This window comes from Notolepis coatsorum (assembly GCF_963971535.1).
Source record: "Notolepis coatsorum genome assembly, chromosome: 3".
Lineage (NCBI taxonomy): Eukaryota > Metazoa > Chordata > Actinopteri > Aulopiformes > Paralepididae > Notolepis > Notolepis coatsorum.
In genome coordinates, this window is record NC_140167.1 from 168,440,803 (window position 1) to 168,467,482 (window position 26,680).

General features: G+C 45.3%; 1 protein-coding gene across 1 annotated transcript in view; it reads left to right on the forward strand.

Annotated features, from left to right (window-relative positions):
* The window catches only part of scn1laa (sodium channel, voltage-gated, type I-like, alpha), a gene marked incomplete at both ends in the record, with an annotated part of 146,580 nt that overhangs the window by 28,116 nt on the left and 91,784 nt on the right, over positions 1-26,680 (forward strand). Inside the window, 7 exons of the mRNA XM_084311428.1 lie at positions 13,213-13,419; positions 13,904-14,176; positions 20,976-21,099; positions 23,044-23,282; positions 23,660-23,833; positions 24,309-24,665; positions 26,360-26,680. The exon at positions 26,360-26,680 is cut by the window's right edge and continues 186 nt beyond it. Coding sequence (XP_084167554.1) covers positions 13,213-13,419; positions 13,904-14,176; positions 20,976-21,099; positions 23,044-23,282; positions 23,660-23,833; positions 24,309-24,665; positions 26,360-26,680 — 1,695 coding nt within the window. The remainder of the gene's footprint in view (positions 1-13,212; positions 13,420-13,903; positions 14,177-20,975; positions 21,100-23,043; positions 23,283-23,659; positions 23,834-24,308; positions 24,666-26,359) is intronic.

Sequence of the window (26,680 nt, forward strand, 5' to 3'; positions counted from 1 at the left end):
TACAGGCTACAGGCTTTCCGGTTTCGACAAAACAATTATAGAAACGTGTGAAGTGCACAATATTTCCTCGTTTAAGCCACTGCAACGGATTTGCCTGAATAATTTACTACATGACCGGGACGCGTGAACACTTAAGGTAACTAACTTGCGTTCAGCGTTTCTCTGATTGGCCACGGCGCCCACGTGAACGCGCTAGCACGCCCCCTTATCCACGCCTGCCGCTCTGTGTTACGCGTTGCAGCGCGCGGCAGAGCGGCACTCGCGGAAATAGGCTGCTGCTCGCGGAAATGTAATGTTTCGAATCGCGCAAATACACAACATATTTATCAAAACAACTACCAGATTCACTCATAACGCGTGTCAATACAGCCCAGCTGTCAGAAACTGTACATTGTAATGTTATATAACGCAACGTTATATAATGTTATTTCGCGTTTTTAATCATAACGTTATTTCGCGTGACAACACAGTACAGCTGTCAGAAACTGCACATTGAGGGGGTTTGAATCACTGTACATCAGTGGAGGCTGCTGACTGATTAACTACATTACCTGCTGTGCTGTAGGCCAAAGCAGAGGTACAGTAAAAGCACAGGTACAGTAGGTTACATGTTTGATTGATTAACTACATTACAACGTGCAAGCCAGCGCAGAGGTACAGTAGGTTACATGATTGGTTGATTAACTACATTACCTGCTGTGCTGTAGGCCAGCCAAAGCAGAGGTACAGTAGGTTACATGATTGATTGATTAACTACATTACCTGCTTTGCTGTAGGCCAAAGCAGAGGTACAGTAAAAGCACAGGTACAGTAGGTTACATGATTGATTGATTAACGTTAGGTTATGGCTATAACCAAGTTCTGTTAGTTAGGGGCGACGCTTGGCATCACCTTACTGCACTATCTCGCATACGTGCACGCGCACTGAATAAATTCCACAAATGTACCTTTAATACCAGTATTAGTCTGACCACACCCCTCATCAGCTTACCTTCATAAGCAGGTGTGTGGTCACCTGCTCTCCTCCTTCCCAAGCTTTCACCACAAGGTGAGGTCAAGGGCTGCAGCGGCCGTCTGATGCCAAGCGTCGCCCCTAACTAACAGAACTTGGTTATAGCCATAACCTAACGTTCTGTTTCGTTAAGGGGCTCAGCTTGGCATCACCTTACTGCACAAGGGGAGGCCAAGCGGAGCCGCTGGCTGACAAATACACCCCGCTGACAGCCCCCCAAAACCATCAGAACAGGGAGGGCCGAGCCCCCCCGACCCCCCCTAATGGAGGGTATCCCCCCTATTAGGGGCTTCACGGGAAGGCGACGGACCCGACCGTGCGAAGAGGCACTCAAGCAACTCAACGCACAGGGTGAGCAGACCGTGGCTTGACCCCACGACTACACACACGCACAACCCGCATGCCACCCGGGAACGAACGGAGGAACAACCTCGTTACTGCCCCCAGAATCACGGGGTCAAGGGCAAACCCAACCCCGTGGCAAGGCCGTAGCAGCGGAGCACGAAGGAAGACCCAGACCCACCAAAAGGACTGGACTCCCTGGAATGGGGGCCCGGAGAAGTCCATGATGCCAGCATCAAGACCCCACCAGGTGGGCACGTAGTGCCCCGCCCCCCACATCGCCAGCGTATTCGGACAAAGGCCCCTCAGTTACTGCACCCGGTATTCCCAGGCGGTATCCCAACCAAGTACTAACCAGGCCAGAACCTGCTTAGCTTCCGAGATCGGACGAAATCGGGCGTGTTCAGGTCGGTATGGCCGTAAGCCGAGCGGGCCCTGTCCCCCCAATAGTACACCGCCTGGCACACTGACCCTGCAGAACAGGCAGTCAACATGGCCGTAAGCACACAAAAAAGGTTAACCAACGGAAGCAGGCAGCGCACCGGGGAAAAACCAGGCAACAGGCTGTTAACCCTAGCCTGGAGACTGCGGACGAGACAGGCGCCAGAGGGGACAGCTGAACACAGCCGCCCCGGCGGAAGGAGCGTAAGCTGGCGGTGTTGCATGACCAAGCCTCCATTTAAAAAAAACCCACCCAGAGGGGTCGAGGCAGAGAAGGCTGACACGATTGGCAGACGTCATGAACGTGCAGGGGCACCCTCAACCGGTGAACCCGGGAGTTGACACTGCTCCAACACACCAGGGAATCAACCACCTCAGTGTTACCCAATGCGGTGGTTGTTCCTATAACCCCTCAAGAAAAAACTCCAAAACACACCTGCGGGTATACACCGGCTATACCGCAGTACAAGTGTTTCAGTTTTCAAAAAAGGGTTAACCCAGGCCTACGGGTCGCAAACATCACTTCGGACCGGGCCTGGCGGTACGGGAAGCACAGGGTCACCAGAGGAGGTCAAAAAAACCACCCCCACAGGCCCCTCTTCGCCATGCGTGAGAGAGGAGCGAAAAATAATGGAGAACCAGCCCCTAAGCACACCGTACTTGGTATTCCCAGGCGGTCTCCCAACCAAGTACTAACCAGGACCAACCTGTGTAGCGGCCGAGATCCGACGAGATCGAGCGTGTACAGAATGGCATGGCTGTAAGCCATTACGACAGTGCTGAGTAAAAACGTACCCAACCAGGGTCTCCATAGCGCTTAACCCTGTGACACCCAGACCAACCTGGCATTTTTCCCCCTGAAAAAAGCCCAAGTCCCTCAGGGTACCAGAACAGCAGATCTGCATCCCCGGCGGACAACGGGTTCAACTGATCTGGACCAGCGTGACCAGAACCAGTCCCGTGCCCTAACCACGCCGACATGCCTACTCCAGGAGAAGGGCAGATATGCGTGTTGATCTTAACATGAAAAGAAGGCGCCACCCAGACGTTCGGGCGAACCGCGCCTGGTGGCCCACCCCAAGGGCGTGAGACCCCTCTACATATGTTCAGATCCATTCCGTCATCATCCCCCAGACATGAACGAGAATCCGTCGAAAAACCAACCCAGGTCATGGGATCTGGTCGTCGGAAGAGGAAAAACCCCCATCTCAGTTGCTTTATAAAAACGCTGTTTCAACCACAAGCAACCAAGGCGTGCCAGTCAATCGCCTGTTTACAGCGAGCTAGCACTATACGTGCGTCGGGACACACCCCCATCAATGAACAGGCTATTTAAACCAGTCATTGAATCCCCAAGGCGCCCAGGGGAACGACAAGAGGGGTGTGACACTCCCTAACTCCAACACTTCTGGAATAGAAAAGAAGGAAGCATCAACAGTATGTATCCCAGTCTACACAGCCGGGGTAAAAAATGTTCACATTTTTACATCCCACCACCCTCCCATAGGAAGGAGACGGGGATCCCCAGAGAGACTTCCCACGCGAGCTGTACAGATTGAAAAGAATATATTGCACCTTGAGCCATGTAAAAAATTGGTTTTAGGGCTCTCCGGGGAAGAGGCACTGAACCCATACACACTCAATAAACGAATTGAATCGAATACATATACAATAGAATAGGACCCTTCTAGAGGGTCCACTCACTTTGACAATCTGAGGAGGAAGGCTCTGTACTCTGATGGAGGCTCCCTCACATGGAAGAAGGAGTCCGAACTCACAGAAGGCCCGAATAGGCGCTTGGTGAGGAGGAGCCCTGACCACCCCCCTGAAACAGATCCATCACATGGACCTGAACAGCACACGGAAGTCCTACCAACAGAGACGCGCACGGTGACGTACTCTATGGCGGGGGAATTCCTGCGGTGCACACGCCCAATATACCAGGCCGTGGGACCAGGAAACTCCCCCCCCCCCCCCCCCCCCCGTAACGTGCCGAACCGCCACGTGACGGGAACCTTGAAGGACAGGGGGTGTACCCCTGACCGACAGAAACAAGGGGGAGAGGAAAAGTTACCAGTTCACCCCTTTACGACCCCACACCCATGATACGATGTAATGACAAAAAGAGAATATGACACAGTCATAGTCAGCTCTATGAAGCGTTTTACAGCTCCACACAGCGCATGAGCTAACCTGCTATCTGATTTTTACTAAGGAAAAACACAGAATAGAGAGGGCTCTAAGAGCCCCGGTCCAACATACACATGTGCTTCTGTGGCCAGTCCAACCCAGTTGTAGGTCACATGACACACACAACCCATCATCACCTACAAAAAATGGCAAAAAACACTCAACAGAGGAACGCCGTTTTTTCACAATGAGAGAATACATCATTCTCGATTAGTATCGGCCACAGGCCTTGCTAAGCACACATGACAGCGACCAAACCATTTTCTCTTTTAGGAAAATAAAGTTTCTCCAGCAGATTTAACACAACCTCAGCAATCAAGCTAAGAGTTACATCGCATCCCTACCACACAAAAGACACAATTAGTGCACAAACATGTCTGATAGGAGGATGAAAAAGTCCCCAGGGAACCGGGGGGAAACACAATCCTCCTATTTTACCCTCAATCCGGCCAGTTAAAACAGGAAAACCTGTTAATATGTGAACACACTGTTCATTGTCATCACAGTCTGAGAAAAGAACATTCTTTTACTCACTTGTCACCAAGCATAGCTTCATAGGTTAGTTACCTTAGTTGTGAGTACACGGTACATATAAACACCATGATGTTTCTCACACAACAACCAGATCATTACATCCCGATTTGCACGGAGAAGCTAACTGCCAGTGACAAAAACAGCTCACACATAACCCGCAACGTATCCTAAATGCATTGCAGCAACACACGTTTTGGGAAAAACATCGTTATTCACAATACATTTAGAAAAGTAAAACCAGAAGACGTGTTATAAGGTCTGGTCAAACCCGTTCCTACCCGGAACGCAGATCAGCGAAGTGCAGTCACAGACACCGTAGGAACACAGCCGCTCCTGTGTTGTCCGAACTGGGCAGCGTCACCGCTCCAACCCGCACTACAGTCCTCTGTTGATGCAACCTTGCCGTCCTGGCTCAGGGCAGGGTCGACGAAACATCCCCTGTCAAGGATGACGTCGTAGTCAAGAGTGTAAAACATGTTAAAAATCAAAGCACGTTCAACAGAATAGCATCAAGCTAACGGCCGCTCCAACCGTTCGGGTGCTACTGCTTCTGCTCGCGAGACGCCGAGCTAACGACGCACGCGATCAGAAGCGAGCTCACGGCGGCGCGCGAGAAGCTAAGCTACCCCGCGCCAGGCCATGGCCTATAGCAGCAAGCTAACGTTACCTAGCGATCACGACATGCTAGCCCCGCAGCTAACAGCTGACTGGCTAACAGTAGGCCCAACCTGAGCGATCCCAGCAGGCTAACGCAGCAGTTAACAGCTGACTGGCTAACCGTAAGCTAAGCAGCTATCAACTGAACCTGTAACAATGACATAACACTCACCCAGACAGGCCGCCGTTCTGAACCTCTCCTCACTTTTTAAGAGAAAAGAGAAAACAAGATGTCAACACCGCTTCACAACGGTGATTTTACCAACACCCGACGGAATCAGCACAATACCAACTGGCCTGTGTAGCTGACTTTGAACATGAATCTGCCGCTATCGCACATTCATGCACATATCCCCTTGTGAAGGAATACTCTCATTTGGATATGAAAGATGGGGCCTTAACACGGTGACAGAGAGAATCCACTCGTCCAAAACACACAGGGATCACCAGTGTTAATGGTCGCGGCCCACTAGTTAAACTATAATGGTCTTCAGACCAAGGCCTTCTGTCGCCTAGGTGGCTGAACAAAGGACCCTAGCCTGGGGCCGGTTTCCATAAACATTGTCAAGTAGCCCCCATAGCACTAACAGACAAGTGGAGCCTGCCAGCAAAACACTACTCACCCAACCTGGAACGCACCGCTTCTCACAACAGCGGCATGTCCGACAGTTCAGCTGTGGCCTGACAGGTTTCACCCCAACAAACACAGCAAGGAACTGCAGTTGAGAAGTATGCAGCGGCGTGCTCCCAATACGAAAACCGGTGGAGGATTTTTAGAATGATCAACATCTTCCAGACACTCCAGTACGAAGACAATATCGCCGTATTTTCTCGAAAATAGTGAGAGAGAAAATAAAGATATGATGTCAACGTATCTCCTTCCTTGTAAACAAAATTTTTCTCCACTAACAACACGTCAAGTGGGGTACTACCGAGGCACTTTCTTGTGGTGAAAGCGAGAAGGAGGAGAGCAGGTGACCACACACCTGCTTATGAAGGTAAGCTGATGAGGGGTGTGGTCAGACTAATACTGGTATTAAAGGTACATTTGTGGAATTTATTCAGTGCGCGTGCACGTATGCGAGATAGTGCAGTAAGGTGATGCCAAGCTGAGCCCCTTAACGAAACAGAACTACATTACAACGTTATTTCGCGTGACAACACAGCACAGCTGTCAGAAACTGCACATTGAGGGGGTTTGAATCACTGTACATCAGTGGAGGCTGCTGACCAAATTTTTAGGTGAAGCACAAATTATTATATTATATTATATATTAAATTATATTTTTTAAACATCCCCAACGCTATGCCACCCCCATTCCTCCCAGGTGTCAGGCTCCTCATTCGCTTCCATTCATTTTGGGGACCATGTTTAAATATCGGAGATGAACGTTATTTTGATTGATATGAATAGCTAGTTACGTTTATATAGAGAGATGATAAATTAATTAAACGTGACAAAAAAAAAAAAAAAAATTGAAGTGATTTGAACTTGTCACCAACTGACCATAGGCTCCACAGCAAGCTGACGAACGAGTTGAGCTAACCGTGGATGTTAAAACTGAGTGACGAATGTATAATTTACACTTGTGCCAATTGCCTTCTTATTATTAAGCTAGGTATTGTGCGAGCGTTGCTTGATTAACCTGCGTGGTTATTATGTAGGGGGGATTACGAATGCATAATGCCGCGGCAACCTATTAATATTACCTATGCAACCTATGTGACACATTAAAGATGGCGGCTTTGTGTTTTTCTGGAGAGCGTTCTGAACGAGCGTATTCACGAAGGAGAGCGCCTCTGCCGCTCTGCCACGGGGCGTGCTAGCACGAGGTCACGTGGGCGTTGGGGCCAATCAGAGAAACGCTGAACGAAAGTTACCTTAAGTGTTCACGCGACCGGGACGCGTCTATACTTTCCGCAACGGAGCTCGGTTTCCGGGTTCCTCTGATTGGCCGCGACCCCCACGTGACCCGCGCTAGCACGCCCCCTTATCCACCGCTGCCGCCAGAGCGGCAGAGGTCCCTGCCTTCCTCAATTTATACGCATGGACAGGGCCGGACTGGGGAAATAATTCATACCGGGAGATATAGCGCAAAATATAGTCCCAATCAGGCCACTTTTTAAGCGGGGGGTCTGGGGGTCCCCCACCCGGAAATTTTTTGATACAAAGACAGCATTATGGTGAATTTTATGAGCCAACAATTGCTTAGTACAATGTAGTACTCTTATGAACCTCGAATAAAACTGTTGTGGCCCTAGCAATGCTACTCTCTCCACCTTCAAAAAGAAAAAAGCAAGCGCACAACATATTTTTCTATTTACTATTATAATACAGTTAACCACTCTCTCCACCTATTCAAACAGAGCAAGAGCACAATACCATATTCACTTTACTGATGCACTACCCATCAACAGTTAAAATAGCCCTTTACACAAACATTAAATAACAGACCTTTCATTGCAATACTATAATAACAGTAGCCACTGCCAGAATAGTGACACATGTATCGTGTGTGGTGAGCACACGCATGCATGCACAACGAAGACAGAAGATTGCGTTGTCTCAATAATTTTAACTATAAAATGAGCTCAAAGTATGAGCTCACTGACTGAAATTTCCAACAAAAAGCATCAATTGTCAAATAATATTGATCACATTAACTAGACTAGATGTTTTTGAGGAAATTAGAAAGGGAACAACAACTTAACCCTTGTGTCTGATCAGATTCTTATTTTTTTGATAACTTTACAGTGATTATGTTTGTAGCCAATGTGGCAAAGGTGTGTAATCTTTGAATTATCTTTGAATTATTTTGACTTTCTCTTTATCTGCCATTCCATTCGCCGCCTCCGCTGTCAATCAGTTGTATCGCCTGGTCCCGCCTCCACCAATCACAAGCAGCAGCACGGCTCCATTTCTGTGTGTGATCCGCGTGAGGGAGAGAGAGAGATAGTTCTCCAACTCTGTCGCAGACAGTGAAATCCTGGTTGTTCCCCACTCACCTAGGTTATCTAACTATCGCGCCGCGCCGCCGCCACAACTAGAAACAATGGCCTGGCAAAAAATTTTTTTTTTTTTTTTTTTTTTTTTTTATATAAATTTTTTCTTTTTTATCTGTGCAGGCCAGGCCACCGGGAAAACTCCCAGTGCTCCCGATGGCCAGTCCGGGCCTGCGCATGGAAGTATTGGTATTGACTACGCCGTAACGAATCATTAAAAATATATACCGTTAACTGGAATATGTTGTGCCTTTACACATATGGCACAATATGGTTTGTCATGACAAACCAATAAAATATCGCGTCGCCGGCTTGCTCCAGCGGACACCAGAGCTCAGCGATGCGGCTCGCGGCAGCATATTCTCGCCGCTGGCTGAGCTCTGGTGTCCGCTGGAGCAAGCCAGAGACAGCCGGCGATGCGATATTTTATTTGTTTGTCATGACAAACCAATTACATAATCCAACATATGTGTAAAGGCACAACATATTCCAGTTAACGGTATCTTTTTTTAATGATTCGTTACGGCGCAATCAATACTTCCATGCATTCGGGACCTCCATGTTTTGGGGGTATTCATCAGACAAATCGGATCCGGGGATTCGGCTCCCATCAGTCGGGCAAGAACTGCGGGTTTTCAGCCTCTCTCCTCTCTCCTGGAGCTTAAGGGGGAGCTTAGTATTCCTGCCTCTGAGGAGGTGGCTACAACAACTACATGCAGTCACTGTGTGTTGTTGTAGCCAGCGGGTAAATCGCGATTTTTTTATTTGTTTGTCATGACAAACCAATTACATAATCCAACATATGTGTAAAGGCACAACATATTCCAGTTAACGGTATCTTTTTTTAATGATTCGTTACGGCGCAATCAATACTTCCAAGCATTCGGGACCTCCATGTTTTGGGGGTATTCATCAGACAAATCGGATCCGGGGATTCGGCTCCCATCAGTCGGGCAAGAACTGCGGGTTTTCAGCCTCTCTCCTCTCTCCTGGAGCTTAAGGGGGAGCTTAGTATTCCTGCCTCTGAGGAGGTGGCTACAACAACTACATGCAGTCACTGTGTGTTGTTGTAGCCAGCGGGTAAATCGCGTTTTTTTTATTTGTTTGTCATGACAAACCAATTACATAATCCAACATATCTGTAAAGGCACAACATATTCCAGTTAACGGTATATTTTTGTAATGATTCGTTACGGCGTAGTCAATACCAATACTTCCATGCGTATAAATTGAGGAAGGCAGGGACCTCTGCCGCTCTGGCGGCAGCGGCAGCGGTGGATAAGGGGGCGTGCTAGCGCGGGTCACGTGGGGGTCGCGGCCAATCAGAGGAACGCGGAAACCGAGCTCCATTGCGGAAAGTATAGACGCGACCGGGACGTTCTAGCTTGTTTGCCGACAGGATTCTGGAAATGTTTGGTCCGTTCGGAGGCAGCTTCCAGGGGAAGTACATACACACTTTCGGCCGTAGTTCTTTACCAGGCTTTATCTCACGGAGGAGATAAAACTGGGAACGAGGTTATGGGCAGAGTAGTCGTGTTCTTGTGATTGGTCGAAGATCCGCAGGGTTAATGGGTATAGTAGTGGGTATCATGGAAACGTAACGTGTAAACGTGATATGATATAAATGCATTTACTAAAAAATTAAGGTAACCTCGACGGCGGGCCATCACGCACTTGTGCGCACGTCGTGGCACTTTGCTCTCGTCTTTCGGCCGGAGCCAGCGCTGTGCAGCTACTGTGTGAAGTTTCCCAGACGGGCTCCCCTCTCTGTTCCACTGTGACTCATTGTCTCCGTGGAAATGGCACGCCTGGCGACTGATTGATGAAAGCGCTAACCTTGCGGCTACTTTGGGCTCTCTTTGTGCTGCCTCCCACTCGAAAATATAGTCTAATTTGAGATAATATATTTGTATTCCGTTCAAACAAATCTCCAAATGAGGCGCAGGTGCATGGTAGACAAAGGGAAGGGATAAAGGTCGGATGGATGAGCGCAGGTAAACAGCGGGTAAATGGCAGATGAATAGTTGTCTCTTGAATAGAAGGCAGCTACACGTCCTGTTCTCTACAAGCAAAGCAAACAGCCGGCCAGAAGGCTCCCGTGAGAGTTATCCCGTAGCGTGTGAGTGGGTATGGAGGATTGTAATAATACACTTTATTTGTATAGCACCTTTCATACAAAAATTGCAGCTCAAAGTGCTTCACAACAGAAAAAGACAGGCATAAAATGAGCACATAAAGTGCAAACATATAAAATCACAGTTTTTCACATTAGTATCTAACATTCCAATAAGCCACCTTCTTTATGGTTTGATTCAGTTTTAAAAATAGACAATAATGAAAAAAGTAAGATAGAATAGACAGAGTAAAATAGTGCAATAGTGCAGTGCAATAAAATAGTAGAATAGAATAGACATCAAATTAGCACATAAAGTGCAGACATATAAAATCACAGTTATTTACAGTGCATTAAAATAGTTCTGGATTACTGTTTAACTGTTTAAAGTCGTCTGTACCTTCTCTGTTTGGTATCCACAGTTTAAAACCTGACAGTCTTCCCTCCTGTTTGATACCCATTGTACTCAGTGTACGAGTCGCTTTCTACCACCGGACGCTGCTTTATGTCTGTGTCCTTTTGTCACAATGTCTAGTTCACACTGCAGGCAAAAGTGGCCCAAACCAGATTTCTTTGCTCATAATGTGACTCAGATCAGATTTTTTAGCAAATCATTTTCTGAATTTGTTCCAAAAACCAGTGAAGTGTTGATAGGAAACATTCATGTTGAGGTCGAAAAATATGAGAATGAGGAAACCTGCACCAACAGAGCCTCCTTTTTCTTCTCTGTTTTGTTGACAACATATATATATATTGAAATTATTTATTCGGAATAACCCCTTGAGATGTAGCATCTCGTTTTCGAGGGGATCCTAACACAATACAGCATATGTACTTTTCAGAAAAAGAAAAAAACACACACAAAAAACATTGGACATCAAAACAGTCTACAACAACAAAATCAACTGACAAATGAAATTACAAAATAAGTAAACCAACATACAAGATCACAAAATAAACAGGACAAACAAAACAAAACAAAAATCCAGCAAGGATAGGAATGGATCGTTACTTCGTACGAGATAAGTAATGAAAGTCATGATAGTATGCAATATATAAATGATAACTAAAAATGATAAACTAAAAATGATAAAAATGATAAACTAAAAACATGTACATGTACTATGGAAGTAAGAAGACAGCGCATTTTTAAATAAATAAAAAGATGAGATGGAACGAGTATTTGCAGGTAAGTTATTCCAATCAGAAGGGGCTTTGAACAAAAATGCTTTCTTGGCTGTTGCTTTTGAGAGTGTTGAAAGTGTAGGTATGCAAAAATAGAGTTGGCTAGAATGCCTTAAATAATAATTGGAATAATATGGAGTCAAGTATTGTTTTAGATATTGAGGATAATTAAGATGAATACATTTGAAAATAAATTGTAACCAGTGGCGCTGTCTTCTTACAGCATGAATGCTTTTGGTTTGTTAAAATACAACAACATTAAGATGAACTCATTCTCTGCCATGCTGGGAACGGGATATAGCTAAATTAGCTATGTGCTGCCACACATTAAACCAATGGAGTCGGTCACCTTGTTTGCAGGGCTATAACTATATTCTATATTATAGCTATGGATGCAATACTATGGCCCATTTGACATAGAGTATCTATCGTTCAAGATGTAAAAAATTTATATTTTTTTCATCCATACATTCCCGTTTTATACTGTGGTGAATATAAGTATGGTTTTAGAGCGGTTTAGGGTAAATCCTGGGAGGCTAGTAATAGCCTGCGACGTATATTATACTTAATCCATTGGCATTTCGTCCCTATACACGCTACAATAAAAAATGTAAATGCATATGATCTGTATTATGTTCCATCATGAATGCATGAAAGGGGGGGGGGGGTCATTTCTGATTAATTGATTGTCAATAACGGCATTCGTTAGTACAACAACATACGCTGATAAGGGCGATGGCTATGTAAACAAGGCACAATCAAGTTGAAATTTACGTTAAATTGCTCTTACCTGTGGCCGGTGGGATTCCAAAAAGAATATTCCAATTATTTGATTGCCATCTGGTAGATTGTATGTCCATTTGGCCCACGACATAATCCACCACAGCATAATGAATCGGGGGTCCCGAAAACGATTCAATTCGATCGGGTGAAGCCCTTGGTTCAGGTTACTAGAAAAGTCCACCCGGACCAATTTAATCGACGCACAGCCTCATACACAGAGTCTCAAAGGAAGTGCAACACCGGCCGCATCCCACCAGGCGGCGGTATTGGACTTTTGCGATCTCAGACTCATTCCCTATGGTAACACCAAGGTCCCTGGATGAATAATGAATAGAAATATATAAAAAAAAAAAGGAAAAAGGATCAAATAAGGTATATATACACGTGGTTGGCGTTCAACGATTGGCGGGCAAACACGTATAGTATATAATCGTTGTTGGCAGAGAATCAGTTAAAGACTATGGCTACTTTTTTAACCTTTATTTTACCAGGTAAAATCACATGGAATCTGATCTTTTCAATTCTGATTTGGGCCACTCAGTCTGCGACCTCAGTCTGAACAGTACATACGACTTTTACATCACTCTTGATTGACATTTGTCACATCATAATCACCACACCATAATAATAATAACTTGTATAGCGCCTTTCATAAAACCCAAGGTCGCTATACATAGGGCAAAAAACAACAATAACAAACATGGTAGACAGACACACAACATTTAGGGGTCATAGGCCATGTTGAAGATGTGAGTTTTGAGGAGTTTTTTGAAGGAATCCAGAGTTGGGGCGTTGCAGAGTTCTGCGGGGAGGGAGTTCCAGATGGTGGGAGCTGCCACGCTGAAAGCTCTGTCCCCAAAGGTTTGCAGTCAAACAAGTACACAAGTTGTAAACTGTCGTTATATTATTTAGTGACAACAAACGCACTGGCTTTCCTTTACTTTCTGTGTAGACGCTGCGAGCGGCTGGGAAGCCCTACATGATCTTCTTCGTCCTGGTGATCTTCCTGGGCTCCTTCTACCTGGTCAACCTCATATTGGCCGTGGTGGCCATGGCCTACGACGAGCAGAACCAGGCCACCATGGAGGAGGCGCTGCAGAAGGAGGAGGAGTTCAGGGCTCAGCTGGAGCAGCTGAGGAAACAGCAGGAGGACGCTCAGGTTCAGTAGATCATCTCACCTACTGCTTTACAACTGCAAAAAATGGTCCGACATAAATGAGAAATAAAAACGTTTAAGCAAATATGTGCTTGAAAACAAGTCAAATAATCTACCAGTGCAGTAAGCAAATTTGGCTTGGCAAGATTTCTAAATAAGTAGAAAATATCTAGAGTTCTCTCTCCTGATTGGATAAAGTGGGAAGAAAATTTATTTAGTGTTTACTGCAGAGTGGAGGGACTGGGAGAACCATGTTACTGCCCAGACACTCTATATCAGTGATGGCTGTCGGAATGTAGAGATAATTAACACTTATTTTAATTAGAAAATACCACTTAACGTATGCTTTTGTTTTGACTTAATAGCGAATGTGAGCAAGCAAATTGCTAACAATGTGAATTGCTAACAGCTAACGCTAGCGGAGCAGGTGAACATAAAGCATTCATTCTGAATGATCCATCACTGAAGTGCTTTGCTGTGTGTCCAGGCGGCAGCGGTCATAGCGGCAGCGGAGAGCGGGGAGCTCAGCGACCGAGGTGTCTTGATGGAGAGCTCCTCCGAAGCCTCCAAGCTCAGCTCCAAGAGTGCCAAGGAGAGACGCAACCGGCGCTGGAAGAGGAAGAAGGAGGAAGACAAGGCCACCGGAGATGAGAAGTGTCCTGAGTCAGAGTCAGAGGACAGCATCAGGAAGACTCGCTTCCGGTTGTCCATGGATGCTAACCTGCTCTCGCATGACATGAAATGCTCCTCGACACATCAGGTTCAAACCAGTGTTTGTTTTGTTTTGTATTGGCCTACGAATGTTGAAATTCAAACCTTAAAGCGATACCTTGACGTTTTATCTGTCATTTTCCTTTACTAGACACTTGTCACATTACATAAGGTGTTGAACATTCCACACTGGCACTGTTAGGGTTAATCAAATAGTTGAAATAGTTCACCAAGTAGCACACATTAACTATGTAACTATTGAGTACATCAAACCAGAAACTAGAGTTTCACTCCTACTGTGCAGGTCATGGAAACAAAAGTCACATTACAAGTCAAGTCAAGTCAAGAGTTTTAATTGTCACGGCATACAGGTATACAATGAAATGCGGGTGGTCTTGCCCGCAACGATGTGCAATACAGTGGTACATATAATAGAATCAAAAGAAGAAACAACATTGTGCAGTAACAGGTAGCAGGTAACATGGAGTGACATCTCGGTATCTGTACATAGTTATTTACAGCGCATGTGTGACATGCTAGTTAGCTTTGGTAGTGCAATACACTGTTCCTGTTATTCTAATTTAAAGTGTCCTTTCCTTTGGCCATAAGTGTGCGTGTGTGCGACATGAGTGTGTGCCCGCTCATGTTAAAGTGTTAAGTGGCTGCTCGTGTGTGAGCGTGCACAGTGTGCGTGTCGTGTGTGTGTTCATGTGTGCTTGTGTGTGGACAGTTCAATGTTCTGAGCACTCAATGTACATTGTTCATGGCTCTGATGGCCTGGGGGAAGAAGCTTTACATGTTTACATTACAATTACATGTTATTCAGTAGCAATATGTAGCATCTAACTTGGTTGGGCATTATATAATTTGTGAGAACAGGTAAACAGTTAATTTACTTACAATTGAAAGGTGTATTGTCAGCATGGGGGGTTAGATTGGCCACTTGCATGATTGTTTTGGTTGTAGAGTCGGTCTACGTCAGAATACTCATGCCTAAAAAGTTACGTTTTTTGTGAGTAAAGTATAAATCCACTTCCGGAAAGTAATCATGCTAAGCATCTAACTATAAAGGAAGGAATCTGTGTCTGTCTGGATCTATGTCTGTACTTCACATATCTCAAGAACCGTTCATTCAATCGACATCACACCTAAAGATGAATACACAAGATTATAAGATAATATAAGATATTCCTTTATTGATACCCTTGGGGAAGTTTGGATGTCATAGCAGCTAGGGGGAGGGGAGGTACAGGTATAGGCAGGGTAATATAAGAAAGACATAAATATAGGCAATAAAATTTAATCTGAAGGGCGGCTGGGAAGCCCTACATCAGGGATCGGCAATAGGCGGCCCGCGGGCCGAAATGGGCCCGCCAGCAATAATTTCTGGCCCGTCAGGTTATTTTGAGAATATGATGTTTATTTTACGCGCAGGAAATATTCACTCGTTGTGACGCCAGAGTGTCTTTTGAAGCTGTATCTATCTATTCATCATATCTATGGCTGTCACTATAGCCAATTGAAATGCTAGAAATGGTCACATGGACTGGGAGAACCAATGGAATTTCACTTTCACTTCCGCGTTTGGGATGCCGGGCTGCCGGCGAGCGAACGTTTGCAAAAACAAAACAAACGTCTTTGAATAACTTCTTTGCAATGCAACGGGGAAATATGATGAGCCAGAAGAGGAGCTTACGACCTATAAAGCTTATTTTAATAAACAGGTGTCATTCTTAAAATACGGGTTTATCGCAACAGGTAACTCTTGCAATAAGCAACCGGTGACTCTCGCTTGTTGACATGGCAACACGAGCAAGCAACTGTTCAAGTTGGGTGGGCATTCAACGCGAGTGGACATTTAACATGTTATTAACATGGATTTTGGAGGACCGAAGCAGAAACAATATCAAGTCCAGGGCAGGGCTGCCTGCATTATGCCGGTGAGTGTTGTGTTTTAATAATAATAATAATACATTCGATGTATAATACACCCGCTGTGGTGCTTAAAATCAAATGCACCCTACTGATCTCGATTTATAATGCGAGCACCTGCATTAAAATCAAATTACTGATCTGTTCATGTGTAATGCACTGTCTGAGAGGCACTTTATAATAGAAAAAAGACAGTGCAAACATGTATATGTCGTTTTTTTTTTTACAGTTAAAAAATGTTCACTTATCATTGGCCCGCCACAAAATGGCTTGGGGAAAATTTGGCCCGTGGGCAAATCTAATTGGCGACCCCTGCCCTACATGATCTTCTTTGTGCTGGTGTTGCATCTAGGGATAGCCTGTATAATGACCTGTATGATAACAAATGATTCAGCAGCGTTGGGTATTTTAAGTAGGGTCAATTCAAATTAAATCCCAGGAAATGTCCATCCTAATGTACTACTATGCAGGAATGTGTCTGGTCAACGTGTCATCGTGTCTCAATGTGACTTCACACCATGTCTGGTTCACTGAACGACACGGACACGACTACAGTGGTTATCGTCACTTAATTTAATGGCCATGATAAAGGAAGGCAGGCAGGCATGCGCCAATTATTCCTAATTGACTTGAAATATGACTGACTTGTGGCTGACCGTGACCATGAATACATCCTGATGTTTAATATTTAATGAAGTTACATTACCACCCCTCTCAGCTGTGAGTTCATTATAAGTGGATGACAGATACGTGTTGGGAAGCTCTTTTCGGCCGCTAATAGGGAAATTCTCGCTAATGGAGATTTGTCAAGCTCTTTATAGAGCTCTGTGCCAGCCAAAGATCAAAGTATATAAATAATTGATTGGGTTCAATTGGATGACAATTTTATAATTATCCTCTTAGCATGCGCCGTCCCATATATGGGATGTTTTTAGGACGATTTGCCCACCGGCACTTTGGCGACCCCTAGTGGCTCGGGTGTGCATTTTTTGTAATACAATATATATATCGAATTGAAGGCTTATTTGTTGCCTGTCGATAGCGACAAAATCAGACAAAATCCGTTCAGCGGTTCTCGAATTACATGCCGGTATTTGAGGCTTGTGCAAAGTACACGGTATTGCGCAAAATACCACTCCCGACTCTTGGCGCAGTAGTTCCGTCAATCTAGATCCGATCTCGAAAATGATTGTGGAGATGGCTTTCCAATGAGTGTGGCTTTCCAATGATACCCCAACTGGGGATGTATGAATCAGGGATCTGGTGAAAAACTAACGAGCGAAAACAGGAAGAGAAAAACAACCGAATGAATTTAAGTCTATGAGAAAACGTTTTTCTTTTGTACACAGTTGACCAAAATCACTCCTAATCACTCATTTCTGAATGGATCTTTATGAAATTTGGACATGTACTACATAAGGCTTCAGGCTATGGGTCCGTATGGATTTGTAAGCCATACCACCTTCTGGGGAAATACTACCTCTGGACTACTAACTACTACAGAAAAACTTGAGTAACAAGTTTTTCTACAACTCAAGTTCAGATGTCACTCTATTACGTTAGCACTAAAAGTGAATTTTTCTTCTGGAATCATAAACTTCATAATGTCATCTTTCAAAAGAGACCAGGCTCATGCATGTGCTATAAGTATAAAGTATGTTGTTTTTGGGGCGGCTGGGTGGCGCAGCGGACTAAGCACTTGTCACCAACGCGAATACGGCTGTCAGCGTTGCCTCCAGCTTGGCCGGCCGCCATACTGGCTCAATTGGAAGAGTCAGTGGGAGGGAAGCCGGTGGGCTGGTATTCTGGTCGTTGTAAACAGCAACTTTTACAGGTCGGTCAGGGCGCCTGCACAGCAAGGGAGGGAGATGGTGAGGGTAGTGTGACCTCCCACACGTTACACCTCACCAATAAGAGTCCGCGCTGGCAGGTGAAAAGATGCTGCTGGCTGTCTCCTATGTCTCGGAGGAAGCATCTGATAGACTTCAGGGCTCCCTTGACCAACCAGTGGGGGGCACATGTGAGTAACGTCCAGGAAGGGGAGGGGGGAATTGGCATAACGACTCAATTGGGATGGGAGAAAAACACAGAAAAACAGGAGGAAAAAAAGTAGATAAAAAAAATATGTTGTTTTTGTTTGCAAAAAAAGTATGCAGTCCTCAAAAACTAAAACTAAAATGGCAGGTTAAGAGCTTCATAAAAGGTTGTTACTACAGTAGTTTCTCACTTCTCTCAAAAGAGTCCTAATATTACATAATTGAATCTGCATGGCTGGAAACATCAGCCTGGAAACATCAACCTTGAACTACAGTAGCAGCACTGAACTACCAACTCTGAACTAGCAGCCCTGAACTACTAACCCTGATCTACCATTCCTGACCTACCATTAAGCTGTTTTAAAACCGGCTGTTGACAACATGACATGGTCCACAGTGGGCCGTCCTCCCAAACGCAACACAATCGTCACTTCCTCACTACATGAAAACAATGTAGGCCAGCCGTTGGCCTTTGTCTTCATCATCATCATCATCATCATCATCATCATCATCATCATCATCATCATCATCATCATCATCATCATCATCATCATCATCATTTTTCCTTTTTGCCCAATTTTATTCTTACCATCTTCATTTGCAACGCTCATCATCATCATCATCATCATCATCATCATCATCATCATCATCATCATCATCATCATCACCATCATCATCATCATCATCATCATCATCATCATCATCATCAACATTTCCTGCACTTTCCTTTTCGTTGGATTGTTTTCATTGTCTTATAAATACAAGCTTCTCTGCCGCGCTTACATGACTGTGACATCACCACCATCACCACCATGACATCACCACCATCATTATCAAAAGGGAGCGTCTTCACCGTCACCAACCCTCTTCTCATCCATGTACATGTATCAGTCGTAGGTACTGAAGAATATCTCTCTCTCCCAGTCCCTCCTGAGCTTCCACGGACCCTTGCTCTCAGCCAGACGCGACAGCAGGGTCAGCATTTTCAGCTTCCGGGGGGGCGAGTGCCTGGGGCCACGGGGGGCCGGCTCGCAGACCGACTTTGCCGACGACGAGAACAGCGGCTGCGACTACGACGGCCGCAGGGACTCTTTGTTTGTCACCGGGCGGCGCGTGCGGCGCAGCAGCAGCAGCGTGAGCCAGAGCAGCCTGCTGACCCACGTCCTGCACCGCTCCGTGGACCGGCACGGCTCCATGTCGCTGGTGGGCGAGGCCGCCCTCCCTCCCTCGCCCCTGGGCCTCCTGCTGCCTGAGGTGACAGTAGATATGGCATCTAGCCGAGGGTCAGAGGGGCGTAGGTTTGGTTTCAACATGGGGGGGGGGGGGGGGGGGGGGACAAGGATCCCCCAGGAAAGTTTGAGCGTCAAACACTTCAGTTCCTGGTGTACTTCTCTGCACCAATTAGTGACTTTTTTGCATCAATTTACGGTGGAAATGTCTTTATTTATGTAAAGGAAAAGACAACATTCAGGTGCCTGCTGACACTAATATAAATGGAATATAATGCAGCAATGCTTTCTAATATTTATTCTCCTGTATTATTATTATTATTATATATAGTTACAGGTAAGGAGGATATATAGATGTTTCTGACACCCTTATTTACAGTATTGCCTCTTCTCAATACTCTGCACCCCCCCCCCCCCCCCCCCCACCTAAATCTACACCTATGCATCTGGCGATGACAACGTAAGGAAGTTTAACCAGTAGCTTAGCCCGGACGGCCTACAGTGTTGTTACCGCCTCTTGTGGCTGTGTGCTGTAGACCAACCTGTGGTACGCTGGTGACCGCATGACTCTCTCCGTTCTCACTAAATCAACACAACGCAGACACATCACGGGAGAGGAGATGGAGGCTGATAACAATCAACGACTAATCCGACTGTAATCTAACAGTTCTCACTGTCCCGTCTCTACCGGACCCGAATTACGTTGATACTGGTTATATAGAATTATGAGTGAGATGGGAAAAATCAAGGACAACTGAAATCTACTTTTGTGTGCTCTGTGGAGTACAATCCAGTCGTCCTCAGTCAGCTTGTATAGACAGGAGGTTTGACCCCATTGACTTTGCATTGGTTTGCGGCTAACTAGCCAGAGCTAGAGTGAGGAACAGCACGGATTGTGCTGAGAAAGGACTCTACCGATCGACAACACTATCGGTAAGAGGCAAATAGAGCTAGGGCTAAACAAATCTGAACTATCCCTTTAATCTAGAACTGAATATCTGAAATTGCCTAGATAAGTGTGATGAATGAATTGAATGAAATGTTATTGAATCATGACCACAAGAATCTAAGAATCGAATTGAATCGTGGGGCGCTCCAGTAGCACACCACATAGCGCGCTGAGTCGCGAAGCGGTTGCCCCGCCTGGGTTCGTTTCCCAGACCCGGTGGCCATGTGCCGCATGTCTTCCCCTCTTCTCCTCCCGTTTCTCCCTCTCTCCTCTGTCGGTCCTGCGTGGCCAAGAAAAGCTGTCGGTCCTGCGCGACCAGAAAAAAAGCAAATAAAGATAATTTTTTTTTTTAAAGAATCTAATTGAATCGTGAGATTCCCAAAGATTTCCACCCCATACGTATAATAATATCATCATACAGAGCAAATTAAATCTTTATTTTTAACTTAAAATAAAAGATGCGCTAAGATTTTTAATTAATCTGAAAAACCTGAGTTATTGTCTATCACGGTCGACTTTCTATACGTACATCGTCTCTTGTGGCATCCATTTTTCCTGCCATAGCATTTGTTCTGTGTTACTGACATGGTGTACGTCAGTGTGTCATATCATATGTCTACGTTTGTTTCTATCCGTTCATCCATACAGTTGAAAAGAATGTCACTTCCTGGCTGTAACAGGAAGTCTCCTCTCTGTCACCAGGGCAACGCCACGGAAACAGAGTACCGGCGTGGATCATACCAGGCGTCCATGGACTTCCTGGACGGCCCAAAAGCCAGAGAGAGAGCCTTCAGTGTAGCTAGTGTTATAACCAACACTATGGAGGGTATGTTTACTAACTACCTCATACTAGAGTCTACCCATATAACTCTGTATGATATCATGTACAATAATGCTGTATATACTGTGTATATATATATATTCTTACCATACATATGTAACAGAGCTGATATCATCACCTTTTTGTGTCACAACACCTGAAGTCCATCATGACTGTGCCTCGCGGTACCATCTGTTACACTCACCCCCCCTAAACTCACTCCACCCAAGGTATCCGGGTCTTACGGCACCAATGTAACGGAGCTGATATTGTCACCTTTTTGCGTTGTGTTAAACGTCCATGTTCCATGGGAGTTTCGAACCCAGGTCTGCCGCACCACGGGCGACATCACAGACCGCTATACCAAGAGGTGAATTCACTTTTTGAAATGGATGTGTTTTTTAAGGGGGAGTGAGTTTAACTCGCAGTACCGCTACTTGCCACAGTCACTTCACAACACCTGAAGTCCATCGTGACTGTGCCTCGCAGTACCATCTGTTACATATATACACATATGCATATAATCCTTTTTACATATCTTTAGATACTATATCGATATCTCATCTGTACACATCCCTTACCTAACCCTGTTGTTTGTGTTTGCCATACTATGAGGCTATGCTAAATGACAGGTAATCTCTCAGTGGTGCAGCGTGGGCTGAATGAACAACATCAGGCCCTTTGAGCAAGTTATATTTTGGGAAGGGGTGAACTTGGAGTTAAAAAAATTATGTAATTATGTTTTTGTAGATTTTTATTGTTTTTACTACCGGGCAGTCCGGTAGAGAGAGAGAGAGGGGAAGAACGGGAGACAGAGTGGGGGAGAGACATTTGACAAAGGACGCCGGGTCCGGGAATCGAACCCGGGTCGGCCGCTTCGCGACGCAGCGCGTTACATGGTTCGCCACTTTGGCGCCGAACTTGGAGTTTTTAATTGAGTTCCGCACGCAAAAAATAAGTTATGCACATGCGTTCCGTTAGTGGTTAAAATAACGTTGTATTTGAGTATTCGTTCGGTACACAGCGTGCACTGAATCAAAGGTCCCGTACAGAAATGGTTCGGTATGAATATGTGCACCGTTACACCCCTAGTAACTAGCTATCAAGTGTACTGTACAGTAGCTTCACCGTGCAGCAGTAATTAGTCCCCAAACTCACGCACATCCAATTGTGTAGATAGACAACAGTTCACTGTTCGTGATAAGGCTGTATTCCTCTATAAATACTTTATTGTTTTTTTAAGACTTTCACTTGTTACTCTCTCTCTCTCTCTCTCTCTCTCTCTCTCTCTCTTCCTCACTCTCTGCTCACGCTCCCGCAATGTTCGTGATATGTTCTCTTGTGTTCTCCTCTCCCTCCCGCCTCTCTCTCTCTGCCTACTCACTTCCTGTTTCCGAAGTTCAAACGGAAATTAACTTTTCCAGGTCATTAATTCTCTAAGATGAACAATAATAATTATTAAACTTCTTAGTTACTGAACAAGCCATAAAACGTATAGCAGCCCGTTGGAAAAGTAGATTTAGTCAATTATAATATGTGGATACATCTGGAATGTTACACATCATTCTATGCACAAAACATTTCAATCCACCTCGATAGCAATTGAATGTCACATTTGGAATAAAAGAAAAATACCAAATAACAGATGTACGTAAATCAGGGTATTATACTTATATCAGAGCTGAAATCATACCCTTAACCTTTCATACCCTAGTTATTACAATTATAATATTAATACATAGTTCAGTCAGGAACCCTTGACATATAAACTATTTATTGCAACATATGTTTAGTTGTATTTGGCGGTACTGGCTTTGGTTGTGTTTGATTGTCGTTGATCTTTGTCTCAGATCAACTAATAGCCACTTGGCACACTTGACTACAGTGTCCTGCAATGTAAAATATTGGTTTACCCCCTCCCCGCCCCCACCCCTCCCTTGTTTGCATCAGAACTTGAAGAATCAAGACAGAATTGTCCTCCTTGCTGGTACAAGTATTCCCCCCCCTTCCTGATCTGGGAGTGTTCCCCGGGTTGGCTGAGGATCAAGAGGCTGGTGAAGATGATTGTGATGGACCCATTTGTAGACCTAGCAATCACCATCTGTATTGTTCTCAACACAATGTTTATGTCCATGGAGCATTATCCAATGAGCCCGGACTTCAGCAAAATGCTAAGCGTGGGCAATCTGGCAAGTAGACTGTGTATAAAAATGTTAACCTTGTACTGTCTTTCACTAGTATGCACTCTCCTACTAAGGAATCTAACTTTCACATTTTACTACCTACTATACTAATATACACTCAAGACTGTGCTGACTTGTTGCACAGAATCTGTAAGTCAATTTGGATAAAAGTGTCAGCTAAATTACTAAATGTAATATGTACCCAAGTTCACTTCCTGTTGCAATGTTGCTAATACCATTTGCTAATAACATTAAGCTAACAGGAAATAAACTAGGGTTCAAGTTTCAAGTTTGTTTATTAAACTTTTAAACAACTTGTTTATTAAACAAGCTATCACTCTAGCAAACACAATTCAATGTCCGTTTTTGTGTATTTTGTTTAGGTATTCACTGGCATCTTCACAGCTGAAATGCTCTTCAAGATCATTGCTTTGGACCCGTACTCTTATTTTCAGCAAGGATGGAATATATTTGATTCGATCATTGTGAGTCTGAGCCTAATGGAACTTGGTTTGGCCAACGTGTCTGGGATGTCTGTCCTCAGGTCATTCCGTTTGGTAAGAACGACCACACCGCACTGCCTATCCCAGGTCGGGATCATGTCACTTTCAAGAACTATAGATATTTTTTACTTATTTCAAGAAATCTTGCGATACCAAATTAGCTGGCAGATTTTTAAAATTTTAAAATTTGCTGGCGAGTTTGCCCAAAACTAGTTTTTATTGCAATTCTTTGTTAAACCATTTTTGCAGTGTGGAGTTCTCCTGATTGGATAAAGTGAGAACTGGATACCAGACATTTTATTTTCTGTTTACTGCAGAGTGGAGGGACTGAGAGACCCATGTTACTGACCAGATACTCTATATCAGTGATGGCTGTCATAGAGCTACTATTCTAACACATAGACCACTTATTTTAACAAACAAAAGAAATACCACTTTATAGCACCTTTTATATGTTTAGTAAAGAAAACATTTCCGTTCCCCCGTGTTTTGAAAGACTAATCTCCGTCGCTCTCTCTTCCGTTCCCAGCTGAGAGTCTTCAAGCTGGCCAAGTCCTGGCCCACCCTCAACATGCTCATCAAGATCATCGGCAACTCGGTCGGCGCCCTCGGCAACCTGACGCTGGTGCTGGGCATCATCATCTTCATCTTCGCCGTGGTGGGCATGCAGCTGTTCGGCAAGTCCTACCGGGACTGCGTGTGCAAGATCTCCGACGACTGCACCCTGCCGCGCTGGCACATGCACGACTTCTTCCACTCCTTCCTCATCGTGTTCCGCGTGCTCTGCGGCGAGTGGATCGAGACCATGTGGGACTGCATGGAGGTGGCCGGCAAGCCCATGTGCCTGACGGTCTTCATGATGGTGATGGTCATAGGAAACCTGGTGGTACGTTTCAGACCCTCTCCATGGTACAATTAGCTTGTTCTCTGGTAGCTGTCTGCCATGTAGGGATGGGGATAGCTGTCTGCCATGTAGGGATGGGGATAGCTGTCTGTGTATGTAGGGATGGGGATAGCTGTCTATGTAGAGATGGGGATAGCTGTCTGTGTATGTAGGGATGGGGATAGCTGTCTATGTAGGGATGGGGATAGCTGTCTGTCTATGTAGGGATGGGGATAGCTGTCTGTGTATGTAGGGATGGGGATAGCTGTCTATGTAGGGATGGGGATAGCTGTCTGTCTATGTAGGGAGGGGGATAGCTGTCTGTGATGTAGGGATGGGGATAGCTGTCTGTGTATGTAGGGATGGGGATAGCTGTGTATGTAGGGATGGGGATAGCTGTCTACGTAGGGATGGGGATAGCTGTGTATGTAGGGATGGGGATAGCTGTGTATGTAGAGATGGGGATAGCTGTGTATGTAGAGATGGGGATAGCTGTGTATGTAGGGATGGGGATAGCTGTCTACGTAGGGATGGGGATAGCTGTCTACGTAGGGATGGGGATAGCTGTGTATGTAGGGATGGGGATAGCTGTGTATGTAGAGATGGGGATAGCTGTGTATGTAGGGATGGGGATAGCTGTGTATGTAGAGATGGGGATAGCTGTGTATGTAGGGATGGGGATAGCTGTCTACGTAGGGATGGGGATAGCTGTCTACGTAGGGATGGGGATAGCTGTGTATGTAGGGATGGGGATAGCTGTGTATGTAGAGATGGGGATAGCTGTGTATGTAGGGATGGGGATAGCTGTGTATGTAGAGATGGGGATAGCTGTGTATGTAGGGATGGGGATAGCTGTGTATGTAGGGATGGGGATAGCTGTGTATGTAGAGATGGGGATAGCTGTCTGCAATGTAGGGATGGGGATAGCTGTCTACGTAGGGATGGGTATTAGATGTCTGCCATGTAGGGATGGGGATAGCTGTGTATGTATGGATGGATGAGGATAGCTGTCTGCCATGTAGGGATGGGGATAGCTTTCTACAATGTAGGGATGAGGATAGCTGTGTATTTAGGGATGAGGATAGCTGTCTACAATGTAGGGATGAGGATAGCTGTGTATTTAGGGATGAGGATAGCTGTCTACAATGTAGGGATGAGGATAGCTGTGTATTTAGGGATGAGGATAGCTGTCTACAATGTAGGGATGAGGATAGCTGTCTACAATGTAGGGATGAGGATAGCTGTCTACAATGTAGGGATGAGGATAGCTGTCTACTATGTAGGGATGGGGCAAAACTCACAAAGTTACTATTCGATAGCCATGGGGGACTATTCAAATACTATTGTATCCTAGTGGATTTGAACCTGGGACCATAGAATCCACAGGTGGCCGCACTAACGAGCTGAGCTAAAGGGTCAGTTGTTTTTCAGGTGCTGAACTAGTCGTATATAAAGTTGTTGTGTTACAGGTGCTGAACTAGTCCTATATAAAGACGTTGTTTTTCAGGTGCTGAACTAGTCCTATATAAAGACGTTGTGTTACAGGTGCTGAACTATTCCTATATAAAGACGTTGTGTTACAGGTGCTGAACTAGTCCTATATAAAGACGTTGTGTTACAGGTGCTGAACTAGTCCTATATAAAGACGTTGTGTTACAGGTGCTGAACTAGTCCTATATAAAGACGTTGTGTTACAGGTGCTGAACTTGTTCCTGGCCTTGCTGCTGAGCTCATTCAGCGCAGACAACCTGGCGGCGACGGACGACGACAACGAGATGAACAACCTGACGATCGCCATCGCACGGATCGAGAGCGGCGTGACCTTTGCCAAGTCCTCGCTGAGACGCGCCTTCCACCACGTCTGCCTGGGGGGCAAGAGGAGGAAGAAGAAGGGCCATGGGGAGGACAAGACCCTGGACGAGCTCCACAACAAGCCCCTGGGACCCAACTCGCTCGCCAACCACCACACCACCGTGGAGCTGATGAAGGACTTCTCCAGGAACGGCAACGGGGAGGTG